Below are 16,390 nucleotides of genomic sequence, written 5' to 3'. Positions count from 1 at the left end.
ATTGAAAGACGTGAAAGTAAAATTGCCTTCCCTCCTCCTTAAGTTCGGAACAATTCACACTTGCAATTTGCTTTCTTTTTCTCTGTAAAGCGAGGCGTATTATATAAAACCGAATTAGGTGTTTATACGTCTGCAGACATCGGCGGGCTGATTACTGTTTGTCTTGGCTGTGGAGCAGAAACACGTTCTTTTTCTTAAGTAATTCATACACGAGGATTAACTGTTTGACTTTTTAAAATGTAAAATATATACATTTGTAGAACGGTTACAAGCTGAACAGGACAATGATGGATTGTTAAAGCCAGTGCTTTTTTTTTCAGCGGGAACGTGGGGGGAACGCAGTTCTGGCCCCTCCAATACTGCTTGCCAAGGGGTGCTGGTGGGTCCTGAAGGGTCCATTGATACTTGTTGCTGAGGGATCTATTGTCACAGGTTGGATCTATTGGGGGGGGGGGGGTATTTTTGCTGGGGAGGTCTATTGTTGCTGGGGGGGTGCTCTTTTGTTGCTTGGGGGTCAATATTTGCTAAGAGGGATCTACAGTTCAGAGAGAGACTTACTGTTACTGCCTGCTGGAGGTTTTATTTATGCTGGCTGCCAGGAGATCAATTGTTGCTGGTGGAGGTCTATAGTTGCTGGAAGTTGATATATTCTTGCTGGGGGACTACCATATTTATCTGCGTATAACACGCACTTTTCCCCCCTTAAAATAGGGGGGAAATCGTGTGTTCGTGTTATACGCCGATATAGGTTGCCACCGAGGGGAAGGAGGGGATGAGCGCTGCCGAAATAGAGCCGGATCTCCTGTGTACTCGGCTCGCAGTCACGCTCAGTCCCGCCCCCCCCCCCCGGACGGCTCCTAGCATTGAGGTCCTGGCATTGGACCGCTGTTCTGCCGAGAAAGTTCCGCTCGGCTGATAAGTTCTCCCCTGCGCAGTAGGATCCGGCGGAAATAGCCGAAGCGGAATAGCTGAAAATCAGCTGTACACGGCGGCTGAAAGAGGGCCCCTCGTGGGCTCGCTTCGCTCGCCACGCTTCGGGCACGGCCTCGCTTCGCTCGGCTCTTTTAGATTCCCCCTCTAGGTCCACTTGGATGGTAGGGAAGGAACCTGGACCCAGAGCGCAGGCGCCGTGTACAGCTGATTGTCGATCTTGAGCTTCGGCTATCTCCGGCGGCTGTCAGGAGTTCGTACTGCGCAGGCGCTGCGCCTGCGCAGTACAGGGGGGGAACTTATCCGCCGAAGGAACTTATTCGGCAAGACACCGGCGTTAGGTCCATCACAGGATCCGGGCCAAGGGGCGGGACTGAGCGTGATGCCGAACCGAGTACACAGGAGGTGTCGGCAGCGCTCGTCCCCTCCTTCCCCTCAGTGGCAGCCTATATTCCGGCAAGGCTGCAGCTGGGCACTAATCAGGCTGCAGTGAGGAGCAAGGCTGCAGATGGGCACTGATTAGGCTGCAGATGGGCACTGATCAGGCTGCAGGTGGGCACTGATTAGGCTGCAGATGGGCACTGATCAGGCTGCACTGAAGCTGCAGATGGGCACAGATCAGGCTGCATTGATGCTCACTGACCATTATTTTGCTTCAAAGTGGTTTATTTTTAAAAAAAAGTTTTTTTTCCTGAAACTCCCTTCTTAAATTGGGGTGCGTGTTATACGCCGGCGTGTGTTATACGCAGATAAATACGCTTGCGGTGGGGGGGGTCTGTTGGTGCTTGTGTGGGATCTATCGTTACTGAGGGGATCTATAATTGCTGGGCGGATGTATTGTTGCTGGGGTGGGGTCTATTGTTAAAAGGAGGATCTATTGTTGCTGGGGGGGGAGTCTAGTTTTGCTGGCTGCAGGGGATCTATTTTACTGCTTTTCTTTATCATTAACACATTCCATATGTGTTCAATCATTCATCATTAACAGATTCCAAACAAATGACTTAGCGCCACAAAATGATACTTGGTTCTGTGTTCTCTAAAAGGGGCGGTACTTGAAGGTGGGTAGGGTAGGGCGTGGAGCCAAGGGACAGTCCTCGGAGGTGGGGTAGGGGGCGGAGACAAAGGGTGACTCCCTGCACCTATTCTCTGAGAAAAAAGCTCTGGTTAAAGCCCAACTCCAGAGAAATTAAAAGTCCTCCCTTGTAGTGCAGCTGTGCCCACCCTGCTTGGATTATTTGCTTGTTTCTGTCTAGGGGACGGAAAGTGCATTTAAAGGTCTTGTTAACACTTGTTGTTTGGTGGTGGTAAAACCACACAGAGGAGCCATTGTTTTGCCGCCTCCCAAACTGCTCCCCCTTATGCTGCTAAAGTAGTGGCCGGAGGGTTTACACTTGCCACGGCTGAAATGCTTTGCATCATGGCGCTGCAAAAAATGATCCCCTCCATTGCGATAAATGCGCAGTACCGCCCACTCAATGCAACCCCTTCTAATCAAAGAGGGCTCCTCAAAATCGCCCTGTAACCGCGCGTAGTAGAGGGGGCAAGGTGATACAACGCCTCCTCACCGCCTGCCAAATGCTCTCTGAAGAGCGACCCAAGCGTGGATCAGGCTTCAGAGACCACAACTAGTGGAAACGGGGCTATACTTACCCAACAGATGGCACTCCCCTATACTCCAGAAGTAGATTGATCCTGTGCGTCTTCATGTCCAGTGCAGGGCTATGGCACAGCTTACCAAGCACCATTTCCTCCTAGCCTTACAGCCCTTTCACATGAGGGTGCAATGAGTTGAAGCAAGCACTGCAATGCAATTTTTCTGCTTTTTTGAATGGGTCACAATGTGGGACAAATCACTCCACGCTCTATTTATTTTCACCGCAGCGCATGTATGTGTTTATTTTCACTGCAGCACAACACTATGTGTTTTAACCCCTTCATGCCGAAGGCTAAAACAAATCTTAATGCCTAAGCGCAGTTTTGCAACTTTGACACGTGATAGTACATATCATCAATACTACTTTGCGCATCCAGGTGGATTATACCTTCTTTTTTTTTTTCAGGACAAGTTGGGCTTTCATTTGCTAGTAAATGGTAACGGATATCTCCTGATTTTTTTATTTGTTTTGTTATAATAGAAAAACTGGGCAAAAATAGTATAAAAAATATTTTTTTTAATTTAGCTGTATATTTCTTGTTACTACCAAAAAACAACCAAAAATAAATTCTCCTGCTCTTGACGATTGCAATGATACCACATATGTGTATGTCAGTTGTTGTTTGTACCCGTAGTACAGCCCAGAAGCAATAGTGCGCATTTTGCTTCTTCTGTTTTTTTGTCCTACCTAAAACAAACTGACACTGATAATAATTTAAAAAACGAAATCCTGCCCAAAATATACTGACCCTGACTTTTGACCCTGACCTTTGACCTTTGACCCTGACCTTGACTCAAACAATAACCCTTTTTTCATTATTTTTTTTTAAATTTATTTTTACACCACTTTTTTTTCCTCTCTCTGCAAGGAAAGAGAAAGATACATTGGGTCTTTCCTCTCCATTCACAGAGAGAGATAAAAACACAGGGGCGGGCTTCACAGTGACTGATCACTGTGGTAGCCAATCAGAGGCTACCACAGCGATCAGGTTACCTGGAATCTGGAGATCTGGTCCTGATCGTTAGTACAGGGCCCGGGGCTCTCGATGAGACCCCGGCCTCTGTGGTGGGAGCGTGCGGCGCACTTCCAGCACAAAGTGAGATAAGCATATATGAGGCCCCCACGGAAAAAAAGCCCACTTCCGTGAGGGCGCATATATGTGTTACGGCGATGGGAAGGGGTTAAAAGATAAAATAACAAAACCAGCTTTTGCTGCAATGTTCAGTATCAATCAGGAGATTTCCCTTGCAGTACCTTTTTCTGCCACTAGATATCCTCAGTCTGATGGCCAAAGTCATTCAACTCCCACTTCCTCTGAGCCCAGGTCATCCTGGACCCCAGGCTGTGACTGGGCAGTGAAAGAAAAACCAACGCAGTGTTGATCTCATTTTTCCTTCACTCTGCTTTCTCCTCCTATGAGCCTGCTCCTTGTTAGTATATGAACTGAGTGGCTCCTTGTGCTGCTGCCTTCTCTCATACTTCATCCCTACTGTTACAGGGACGACACGAGACTGATACCAAGTCAAATTCAAGAACTTACACTGCATGCTTTAACCGCTTGCTGACCAGCTGCCGCAGTTGTACTGCGGCAGAATGGCACAGACAGGCGAATCGCCGCTATCTTACGTCGCTCCTTCTGGTGGCACTAGGGGCGCGCGCCCGCATCTCGCCCACGGAGCCGATGCGAGTGCCCAGCAGTCTCGATGACCGCCGGGCTGCCGCAATCGCTCGTAACACGGCGAGAACCAGGATCTCTATGTGTAAACACAGAGATCTGGGTTCTCTGAGGGGAGAAGTGACAGATCGTTGTTCATACAAAGTATGAACAACGATCTGTCATCCCCTCTAGTCAGTCCCCTCCCCCCTTCAGTTAGAACACACACTAGGGAACACAATTAACCCCTTGATCGCCCCCTAGTGTTAACCCCTTCACTGCCGTTCACATTTGTACAGTAATCAATGCATTTTTATTGCACTGATCGCTGAATTAATGCCATTGGTCCCAAAAATGTTAAAATTGTCCAATGTGTATATATTTTTTATTTTTATTTTTTTACCATATCTTAGACTGCTGATAATTTACATTACAATTATAGAAGCAACTGGTGATTTATAGTTTAAAAAAAATGCTATCTGTACTGATATATCTTTTATCATAGGATGCTTATTCTAACCTACTCTTGAATGATAATTGTACTTTGATGGTTGCAACCAGGAATATCCCCTACATGCAATGTGTTATTCTCTGTATGTACATTTGGCAAATAAAAACCTTTAAAAAAAAATTGTCCAATGTGTCCGCCATAATGTCGCAGTCACGATAAAAATCGCAGATCTCCGTCATTACTAGTAAAAAAAAAATAATAATAATAAAAATGCCATAAATCTATCCCCTATTTTGTAGACGCTATAACTTTTGCGCAAACCAATCAATATACGCTTATTGCGATTTTTATTACCAAAAATATGTAGAAGAATACATATCGGCCTAAACTGAGAAAAAATGTGCTTTTTTAAAAAAAAAATGGGGATATGTATTACAGCAAAAAGTACAAACTACTGTGTTTTTTTCAAAATTGTCGCTCTTTTTTTTTTGTTTATAGCGAAAAAAAATAAAACCCACAGAGGTGATCAAATACCACCAAAAGAAAGCTCTATTTGTGGGGAAAAAAAGGACGTCAATTTTGTTTGGGTACAACGTCGCACGACCGCGCAATTGTCAGTAAAAGCGACGCAGTGCCGAATCGCAAAAAGTGCTCTGGTCAGGAAGGTGGTAAAATCTTCCGGGGCTGAAGCGGTTAAAAATATATATTTACTAATGTATTAATGATTACAGAGCTGCATTTATGTACTTTTTTTTATCTATCTAGGCTTCAGCTTTAATTTTTACATTTTGCTTTTCCTAAATAAAAATATTAATGATGTTGCGTCTTTTGATTACACCTGTGCAAGATTTCTTCTAACTCCCAGATCTCCCACATTTCCAGGGCCAGATGTGTACCCAAAGCCCCGCGTGGCTTGAAGTAAACCTAGCGTGGGGGGATCGATGATGAAAACGCTGGCAAGCATTTGAACTCATTTGTAATGTAATAACTGCATCTTTGTGCCCATTGCAACTTGATTCCCATTAAATATCATGAGTCATTCTTTATGTTTTTCAGCAGAATACCGTCAGCTGCGTGAAAACAAGCAAATTGCCGTAATTTGGAACCATTGTGTAATAATCCTTCTCTCGCTTGTGCTGCAGGTCATTTGCAGGCGGTGACAGCTGAGACATGCGATCATCAGCGTCCAGGCTCTCGAGTTTCTCCTCTAGAGATTCATTATGGAGTCGGTAGGTGACCTCTTATTTCAAATCATTATTATTTAGTCCTTGTGAAATAGACTCGACTCTGGCTATGGAAATTATTCATTCATTTGCTCAGAAAAAAAATAAATAAATCCTTAAAGTACACCTGGGCCAAGGAAAAGCTGAACAAACTGTGATTATTATTGTAAAGCAGGCACCTGGGTGTACTTGAAGGTACCATTGACTGTTAGCTCCCCAGAAGTTCTAAATAATTGGCGCTCAATTATGCAGATCCAAAATGGCATTTTTGAATTCAATAAGAAAAGAGGAGCTCCCACTCCAGAGCGATGCCACACACAAGGATATTTATTAATAATTGAAAATCAAGAAGAAACAAATCAAGTCAACGCGTTTCATGGGAACTGCCTCCCCCTTCTTCAGGGCTGTTAGCCCTGAAGAAGGGGGAGGTAGTTTCCCCCAAACACGTTGGCTCGATTTGTTTATTCTTGATTCTCAATAAATGATTGATATCCTTGTGTAGTACCCTCTAGCTAATTTTCTAGGTGCAAATAGGTTTAGTTGTTAGTGTTGGCAAATTGGCTTGGCTGAGAGCCAGGCCTGGGTTGTGAATGTGGGTCAGGGATAAGCGACTCAGGGGCTGGATGACTCATCCTGACAGCTCTTCCGGTGCCTCCCCCTGTTCTCTGGAACATTGGGGAATGGTCTAGACATAGTGGGTGGAAGCTAGGAGGGGCTGTTAGAAATATTCATGAGGACCTCAGCCAATCCCCAGTATGGGGCTGGTAGGGGGCAGCCCTCCTCTTAAATAAGCATGAGTCATGCCAGTAGGACAATCGGGTGGAAGATGGAGATGGAGTGCTGAGGAGGCTGTTGGTGGTCCTTAAAGGTTGCCCCCTAGTCTGGGGGGGGGAGGGGGGGTAACCTTGGGTGCTGGAAGATTCCCCCTAACACAAGGAGGAAACCCTTCCTGAAGGCACAGGAGCAAGGAGAGGACAGCAGGAGCAGGTCAGCACATCCAGGAAATCTCCTGAGAGTCAGCTGGGTGGGCTGGTGAGTGTCAGTCTGAAGGACTGTGGGGAGAAGTTAGCCTGGAGGGCTAGTGAAAGGGGCAGCTGCAGCCAGGCAGGTTGGCAGTGCCTGAAGAGTTGGTGCTGGGACGACCAGTAGCCACATGAAGAATGTATGCTGGACATTGAACTTTTGCTACACAACTAAGGAGCCTCAGGTTCCTGCCTGTAATGGGCTTTTGCTTCATCTGACTGAGTAACTGTTGGATAATTCACAGTGTTCCAGCTGAGTTCTGTATGCAAGTGAGTACTGGAGGAATAAGAGGAGCTGCATATAGACACTGTGTATAGGAAGAGTTGTCCCTGAAATTTTTGAAGACAAGTGGGCATCCCATGATCTCCCATCCATGTCCAAGTTTATATCCCCCAATAAAACAAAAACAAAAAAACAAAGTCATGAACAGTTCTCTGACTCTGAGTGTCTGTGGAAATTCGGTGTGCTTGGCTGTGCAGGGTGGGGAATCACAGTTCATCTGCGGTCCTTAAAAGTACAGAATTTACACAGCATTTCTGAGCTCCAGAAGACAGGGGGCAGGGATCTGATATCACTGACTGCACAGCATTGAGAGAAGAGCTGAGTGTAATCTGAGACCTGAGTGGAAGGAAAGTACACACACCCCTCCTACATAGTCTGATAGAGAAACATGTTGTCAGTATCTTGATCACCAGCTGGTGGCACTGTGCTTCCTAGAGCTAAAGGTTGTAGTTCTGATATCCACCAGCGGGTGTCTCCCAGCTTCCCATTTTCCACCTGATGTTGGCTGCTGGGAGGGTATTTAGTTCCTCCTCTACATTTCCCTCTCGTTTCAATGTTTTGCTGCCAGAATCAGATGCTACTGTTCCTGCTCTTGATCATGCTCTTTGCCTTGTACGTTTGTATATCCTATATATGATTGTATATAATTGTGCTGTCCCCCCTCTGCATTGTAAAGCACTGTGAAAACTGTTGGCGCTTTATACAGTCAGGTCCATAAATATTGGGACATCAACACAATTCTAATCTTATTGGCTCTATACACCACCACAGTGGATTTGAAATGAAACAAACAAGATGTGCTTTAACTGCAGACTTTCAGCTTTAATTGGAGGGCATTTACATCCAAATCAAGTGAACGGTGTAGGAATTACAACAGTTTGTATATGTGCCTCCCACTTTTTAAGGGACCAAAAGTAATGGGACAATTGGCTGCTCAGCTGTTCCATGACCAGGTGTGTGTTATTCCCTCATTACCCCATTTACAAGGAGCAGATAAAAGATCCAGATTTCAAGTGTGCTATTTGCACTTGGAATCTGTTGCTGTCAATTCTCAATATGAGATCCAAAGAGCTGTCACTATCAGTGAAGCAAGCCATCATTAGGCTGAAAAAACAAAACAAACCCATCCGAGAGATAGCAAAAACATTAGGTGTGGCCAAATCAACTGTTTGGAACATCCTTAAAAAGAAAGAACGCACCGGTGAGCTCAGCAACACCAAAAGACCCAGAAGACCACAGAAAACAACTGTGGTGGATGACTGAAAAATGATTTCCCTGGTGAAGAAAACACCTTTCACAACAGTTGGCCAGATCAAGAACACTCTCCAGGAGGTAGGTGTATGTGTGTCAAAGTCAACAATCAAGAGAAGACTTCACCAGAGTGAATACAGAGGGTTCACCACAAGATGTAAACCATTGGTGAGCCTCAAAAACAGGAAGGCCAGATTAGAGTTTGCCAAACAACATCTAAAAAAGCCTTCACAGTTCTGGAACAACATCCTATGGACAGATGAGACCAAGATCAACTTGTACCAGAGTGATGGGAAGAGAAAGGAACTGCTCATGATCCAAAGCATACCACCTCATCAGTGAAGCATGGTGGTGGTAGTGTCATGGCGTGGGCATGTATGGCTGCCAATGGAACTGGTTCTCTTGTATTTATTGATGATGTGACTGCTGACAAAAGCAGCAGGATGAATTCTGAAGTGTTTTCGGCAATATTATCTGCTCATATTCAGCAAAATGCTTCAGAACTTATTGGACGGCGCTTCACGGTGCAGATGGACAATGACCCGAAGCATACTGCAAAAGCAACCAAAGAGTTTTTTTCAGGGAAAGAAGTGGAATGTTATGCAATGGCCAAGTCAATCACCTGACCTGAATCCGATTGAGCATGCATTTCACTTGCTGAAGACAAAACTGAAGGGAAAATGCCCCAAGAACAAGCAGGAACTGAAGACAGTTGCAGTAGAGGCCTGGCAGAGCATCACCAGGGATGAAACCCAGCGTCTGGTGATGTCTATGCATTCCAGACTTCAGGCTGTAATTGACTGCAAAGGATTTGCAACCAAGTATTAAAAAGTGAAAGTTTGATGGATGATTGTTAATCTGTCCCATTACTTTTGGTTCCTTAAAAAGTAGGAGGCATATATACAAACTGTCGTAATTCCTACAGTGTTCACCTGATTTGGATGCAAATACCCTAAAATTAAAGCTGAAAGTCTGCAGTTAAAGCACATCTTGTTTGTTTCATTTCAAATCCATTGTGGTGATGTATAGAGCCAAAAAGATTAGAATTGTGTCAATGTCCCAATATTTATGGTCCTGACTGTAAATCGCGTATAATAATAATAGTAATATCCTGAACTCTGCTGCCTTGTTTTCCGACTCCCCCTTGTTCCTGATCGCAGTTTTGGTTCCCCCTTCCTATATGTTCTCTGCACCTCCAGTTTTACCCTGCTTTTCTGTGTTCCTCATTTGTATACAGTATATTGTATATAGTTACCTCGCTAGTTAGGCTTTCTGTTACTCTTTTAGATTGTTTAGTTAGGTATTTTTTCACTGGGTTCTTGGTTGCTGGTGTTTGGGTTTTGGTTTCATTGTAAATAAATATCACATTAAATATCCACTTACCTACCCCCCCACAGTACATATACTGTGGGGGGGGAACGGCACGTGCAGGCAAAATCATATACATCATTTTGCCTACTCCAGTTTACTCCACCGGACACAGAGGATTGTGGATCCCGGTACTTGGGACACGGTGATCTTGTGATCGCTATATGGAGGAGGGGCTTTCTCAGCTAAGCACACCCTCCTGCCTGTGTCCTGACAAATTGAGCAACCTGGCAGAATGTACAACCCGCGTGACTTAGTGTGACGTGGAATCAGCTGTATCGGCAAATCAGCCGCACTGGGCATTCGCAGCGCATCATACGTGCCTTCAGTGGCTGACGTCGTTACACAGCGCAATTTGCCTGGCAGAATGCTCGACCGACTACTGCGCATGCGCACGGAAGAAATCAACTAACACTTATGAAATTTATATTGCTAAGCCCATCTTGGTACACCTTACACTCGACCTCATCACACTACAGTAAGAAGGTGGCCCAGCGGGCAACCTGCGACTATATATAACCTCACTCGATTGCTGAAATTGGTTTGCTAATTCAAAACGGGGTTTGGTGTAACATGATGTCCACTGCCCCGCCTGCTTACTGTAGGTGTGATGAGGTCGGGTGTAAGGTGTACCAAGATGGGCTTAGCAAAACGTAAATGCCGTAAGTGTTAGTTGATTTCGCCCGTGCACATGCACAGTAGTCGGTCAAGCAGGAAAATTCCTCTGTGCACTGACGTCATGCACTGAAGAGATGTATGACGCACTGCGCGTGCGCAGTGCTTGCGGTTTGGAAATACAGCTGATTGCACGTCACAGGAAGTGACGCGGGTTGCACATTCTGCCAGGTTGGTCATTTTGTCTGAACACCTGCATGCTGGAGCTAAGGGCAGATGGATTCCAGAAAGTAAATTCTACATGAACCATCTGCCCTTACTCAAGATGGCTGCCGCAAGAAATGCTGGGGAGGGGGTGTTTTTCAAAGTGATTTCTTAACAAAATAGAGCATGAAGATATGAATGGATGGGTGAGTTTGCTTTGATGTTAAAAAATTATTAAATTGTGTTTTAAGTTTGTGGTGCTCGGATACATTTAAATTCCACTTTAACAACCACTGCATTAAAGTATACTAATAATGTGGTATTGCATCACACTGGACTGATAATATAATGCTATTGTGCAGAAAATGTATGGGGCCAAAGCACAAATGTACCCCGTAATATCTCACCTCGTTCACACCGGTGCGATTTGTCATGCGATTTGACAGTTCCAAATTGCATGACAAGTTGCACTCTGTTGCCGGCAACGAAATGGTTCAAATTGCCACGACTCATGTCCAGCACTACTTTTTTTCCGATTTCATTGCTTGCATAGACTTCTGTTAAACTAAGTCGCAAGTCGCAATGAAATCGGAGGTGCAAAGCACACTGATCTGCGGCTTTGAAGTCGCGCTGAAGTAGTGCGATTTCAAAGTCACACTTGTGTGAACCAGAGCTAAAGTAAATGTAAACCCTCCTCTTGTAAAACAACCCATTCAGTTTAAATTAGAAATGAAAGGCAAAACATTTGCATATAGATATTAAAAAAAAACAAAAAAACATCATAAATAAACCTTTCCCCCTTTTTTTTTATAAGTGATCACATACCTTCTGATCTCAGCTGCATAAAGAGCTCAAAGAGCTGGAGGAGGAGACACAGCAGTACACTGGTCTTCCCTGTGAATGACTGTGTGTGTGTGTGTGTGTATGTGTGTGTGTGTGGGGGGGGGGGGGGGCGTGTTCAGGACAAGTCTGATCATTGGAGGAGAGCAGGCTGAGTTCTCGTTACAGTCAAAAAACTGACCATGCTGTGCTCTTATGCCTAGTGTGATCAGTTTTGATAGGAAAACAGAGGGACCGGCAGGAACACCAGGGATTTCACACAAAGGAAGCAATACAAAAACAACAGGATACTTTTTCGTACAAGTACGAGGTACAGCAGGCACATAGCAGGAATATGAAATGTTGGGTTTACATATTCTTTAGAGCCAGTTCACACCATAGAAATGCAGTCTGGATGCATTCCAGATGCTTTTCTGCATTCACATTTTTGAAGCTTTCCAGTGCGTTTTTGATGCGATTTTGGTTCTTTTTTTATACTGCCCAGTGCATTCTCCCCCTCTTTTTTTTAACCTTAAATAAGGACATGTGTGTTCCAGTGCACTTTGATGCATTTAGGTGCATTCTAAATGCGTTTTACAGCGTTCCAGTACAGTCCAGTGCAGGAAAAATGCTTTTTTTCTCTGGAACTAGAACGCACTGGAACTGCAAGCACTGGTGTGAACTATGCCATTGAAAACTATATAACCTACTTTCTGTGCGTTTTTGATGCAGAAAAAAAAATGCACCGGACTGCATGTGGTGTGAACTGGCCCTTAAGGAAAATGTAGGCTTGGAAACAGGTTCAGGACGAGGGGTGGGCAGAAGGGACGGCTGCCCTAGGCGCAGCATGTATTGTAAGGATGGGTGGCGCCACAAGTTCCTTCTGCTATAAAGCTAACAGGAGTAGTGACAGCAACATTACTACTTCTGTCAGCCCAGTGCTGGAAGCAGCAAGGAAAAGAGAAGAGAACTGGGAGGAGGTTTGGGGTGTGCTCTCTGTGAAGGGGGGCGCAATTTGTCATCTCTGTCCTGGACACTGGATGATCTTCTCCGGGCACTGCTTGGAAATACAACACCCCAAATGATCTTGGTCTATTTAGTGTGTGGCATTGGATTTCTCTTTGTATATAAAATTCTTACTAAACAGAACTGATCCTTACTATAGCAATCTGTTTAGATTATGTTCAATTTCCGGCTACTATATACACTTCTCCTGGAGCAACAGATTGATGCAGCAATCAATACTCCCACTTATAGCCATAATTGTTAGCACACACGATTTGCTATGCTGCAATATTTAGACGGCCACATTACCGCATGCCGAGCCTATGGAGAGCTTTTTAAAAATTACTTAGCCAAAGAGGTCTCAGGAGAAGCAGCCCCATCACCGGTGTTATGCTGACAAAAGAGAGCTCGTTTAGCTGGGAACACACAAGCCAATCAACAGATGACTGCTGCGAGGCTCTGCAAACACCAAGCGGGATTTCAACCCACCAGGAACAGCAGACCCTTCCTTTAATTACTCATTCCTTTTATCTTTTTCTTTACTAATTATTTATTAGCTGATTTTACTGAGAAGCTTTTTGGGTACAAATGATTTTTCCCCGCAGTTCTTTCCTTTTTTTTTGTATTAAAGAGACCCTGTCACCGACCATTCACTTAAACAAGAATCTTCCTATAGGATTATATGAGCATTTAGGGTTCAGGTGTGGTGTGACTGCATTGGCCGGTGTTCTGCCGAAAACTCCAACTCACCAAAATCTCCAAACACGTCACTTCGGGTGACTCTCCAGCATCAATAATTGCAGATTTTGACGTGTTGGCTGTTTTCACAGAAACAGCAGCAGCGTATACACCAGTGGTGGCTGGTGAAGTTTTAGGATAGGGGGCACCCCCCCTTTTTGACCCCTCCCACTTATAACCCCCACCCCTTATAAAATCCACTCACTTTGTCCCCTGTATTCCACTTGCTTCCACCCATAGTGTCAGGAGTATACAGCTCAGCATCACAGAACAGAGTATACAGCCAGTACCACAGGACAAAGTATACAGCCCCAGAATCACAGGACAGAGTATACAGCCAGCACCACAGGACAGAGCATACAGCCAGCACCACAGGACAGAGTATACAGCTCCAGAATCACAGGACAGAGTATACAGCCAGCACCACAGGACAGAGTATACAGCCAGCACCACAGGACAAAGTACACAGCTCCAGAATCACAGGACAGAGTATACAGCCAGCACCACAGGACAGAGTATACAGCCCAGCACCACAGGACAGAGTATACAACCAGAACCACAGGACAGAGTATACAGCCCCAGCACCACAGGACAGAGTATACAGCCAGAACCACAGGACAGAGTATACAGCCCCATAATCACAGGACCGAGTATACAGTCAGCACCACAGGACAGAGTATACAGCCCAGCACCACAGGACAGAGTATACAGCCCCAGAATCACAGGACAGAGTATACAGCCCAGCACCACAGGACAAAGTATACAGCCCCAGCACCACAGGACAGAGTATACAGCCCCAACACCACAGGACAGAGTATACAGCCCCAGCACCACAGGACAAAGTATACAGCCCCAGCACCACAGGACAGAGTATACAACCAGAACCACAGGACAGAGTATACAGCCCCAGCACCACAGGACAGAGTATACAGCCAGAACCACAGGACAGAGTATACAGCCCCATAATCACAGGACCGAGTATACAGTCAGCACCACAGGACAGAGTATACAGCCCAGCACCACAGGACAGAGTATACAGCCCCAGAATCACAGGACAGAGTATACAGCCCAGCACCACAGGACAAAGTATACAGCCCCAGCACCACAGGACAGAGTATACAGCCCCAGCACCACAGGACAGAGTATACAGCCCCAGCACCACAGGACAAAGTATACAGCCCCAGCACCACAGGACAAAGTATACAGCCCTAGCACCACAGGACAGAGTATACAGCCCCAGCACCACAGGACAGAGTATACAGCCACAAATGATACAATGTAACATTTGCAGATACCTATGATAGGACTGATGGACTGTAATGATGATCGTAAGGTCATAAAATCTGTGAATGTCTCTATTACAGGTGACATTGTAGAGCTGATACATTGTTACTTAAGCCAGATCACAGCTGTTACTATGTAACTATTGCAGATCCTTATCATAGCACTTCTAATCGTGATCTCAAACACACATACTCACCTAGGTGGATGCAGCATCGATCCGATGCTGCATCCACCTAGGTGAGTATGTGTGTTTGTTTTTTCTTATTCCCGAACTTCTCTTTTAATTTTAACCTAAACGTGAGATTGCACTTTAAAGTAACATTAAACCTTTGTTTGTTTCTTTTTTATTTAAAAAACAAACATGGTATACTTACCCGCTCTGTGCAATTGTTTTGCTCAGAGCAGCCTCGATCCTCCTTTTCTAGGGTCTTTTGCCTTATAGAATGCATTAAGGTAAAAAACCTTGAAGCTTTATAGCCACATTAACCTCTTGGCACCGAGAGTAGGCAAATATGCAGCCTCTAGGTGGGTGGGCCTTGACGCCAAGAGGCCGCATTTTTGCGTACCTAAATGTAAACAGAGGTGCTAAGTGCGCACACCCTGCGCGCTCCCGACACACTTACTGGCGCCTAATGGAAAGCTTCTTGCGAAAGGGAGCTTTCTGATCACATAACTGCTGTGACAGCCAATCACTGCGGTCACATGAACCTCGCCCTGCTTCTCAGCATCAGAAACACCTTAAAGGGCTGGGAGGCACCGACGTGAAGGGGTTAAGATGGTTGGGAGTCAGTAAACGTTCAGGTGTCTGTGCGGACCCCCTCAACCACTATATTTCTAGCTTTGATTCCGTTCCTGATTCTTATCGCATTCCTAACGCCATAACATGTGGTGACAATGACAGGTAAAGCAACGGGTGGAGGCAACCCCACGAGCAACCCACGCTCACCTACTCCCCTTCCATTTTATCCCACAAAGCTCCAATTGACTGCTGGAAGAGAAAAAAAATGTTGGTACTTCTGAGTATGACTCCCATACCTCCCAACTTTTTGAGATGGAAATGAGGGACACCTATTAGCAAAAGTATATTGGCATGAGATAGACCCTCTGCCACGTCCCCTTAAAGGAGAATTGTATAAAAAAATGATTGGTGAAACCCATAAAGTGCTTTTTTTTTACCACTACTATTCCTTTATATTGGCTTTTGACATTTACAAATGCAGCAATTTAGAAATTGGATGGAAGGTTTAGTGCTGGGAGACACTTTTTGGTAGATAAAAAGAGCATTTTAAATACAACTATATGGATCAGAACAAAATAAGGGACAAATGAGGAGGAAAGAGGGACAGAGGGACTTTGTTCCAAATCAGGGACAGTTGGGAGCTATGTGACTCCCCATAACAGGCCTGGTGAGTGGTCACCCACCGCTGTCACACCGGGTTGAGGAGAGGGTCCTCCAGCTACTGTAAGCTCCAAATTACAACTTGGTGCTTTTTTTCCCTATCTCCCTGGAGTTGAGCTTTAATAATACAGACTAAAGTGGATCAGATAAGTCTTCACAAATTCATGCCAGTAATTATCTCAAGAGGTGTCTATAGTGGGTCTAATATCATCCACTTCCGGGGGGTTTATGCAGGAAACAGCTGGTGCATGGAAAGTTTGAGTTTCAATTTCTACATAAAAAACACATGGAATGAAACAACACAGGAAATGATGAGTCAGTAAATTTAGCATGTGACTTTACATTTGAATTGTTTACTTGCTGGACTGCGCAAGCTGGAAAAAAAAAAAAAAAAAAGAAGAAGAATCCATCGTTACTCGTAAGTCAAGTCGTAAACGCCTTGTTGCAGGAAAGGGATCTAGAAGGCTTTTGTTGGGCTGTATGAACTGA

The 16,390-nt window shown here is 45.0% G+C and overlaps 1 protein-coding gene across 1 annotated transcript in view; it reads left to right on the top strand.

Annotated features, from left to right (window-relative positions):
* The window catches only part of ASAP1 (ArfGAP with SH3 domain, ankyrin repeat and PH domain 1), a 411,321-nt gene that overhangs the window by 32,199 nt on the left and 362,732 nt on the right, over positions 1 to 16,390 (top strand). Inside the window, exon 2 of the mRNA XM_073632258.1 lies at positions 5,833 to 5,919. Within this exon, the coding sequence (XP_073488359.1) occupies positions 5,861 to 5,919 (59 nt within the window). The 5' untranslated portion in view covers positions 5,833 to 5,860. The remainder of the gene's footprint in view (positions 1 to 5,832; positions 5,920 to 16,390) is intronic.

Source organism: Aquarana catesbeiana, linkage group LG05 (genome assembly GCF_042186555.1).
Source record: "Aquarana catesbeiana isolate 2022-GZ linkage group LG05, ASM4218655v1, whole genome shotgun sequence".
NCBI lineage: Eukaryota > Metazoa > Chordata > Amphibia > Anura > Ranidae > Aquarana > Aquarana catesbeiana.
This window is presented reverse-complemented; position numbering and strand designations above follow the sequence as displayed.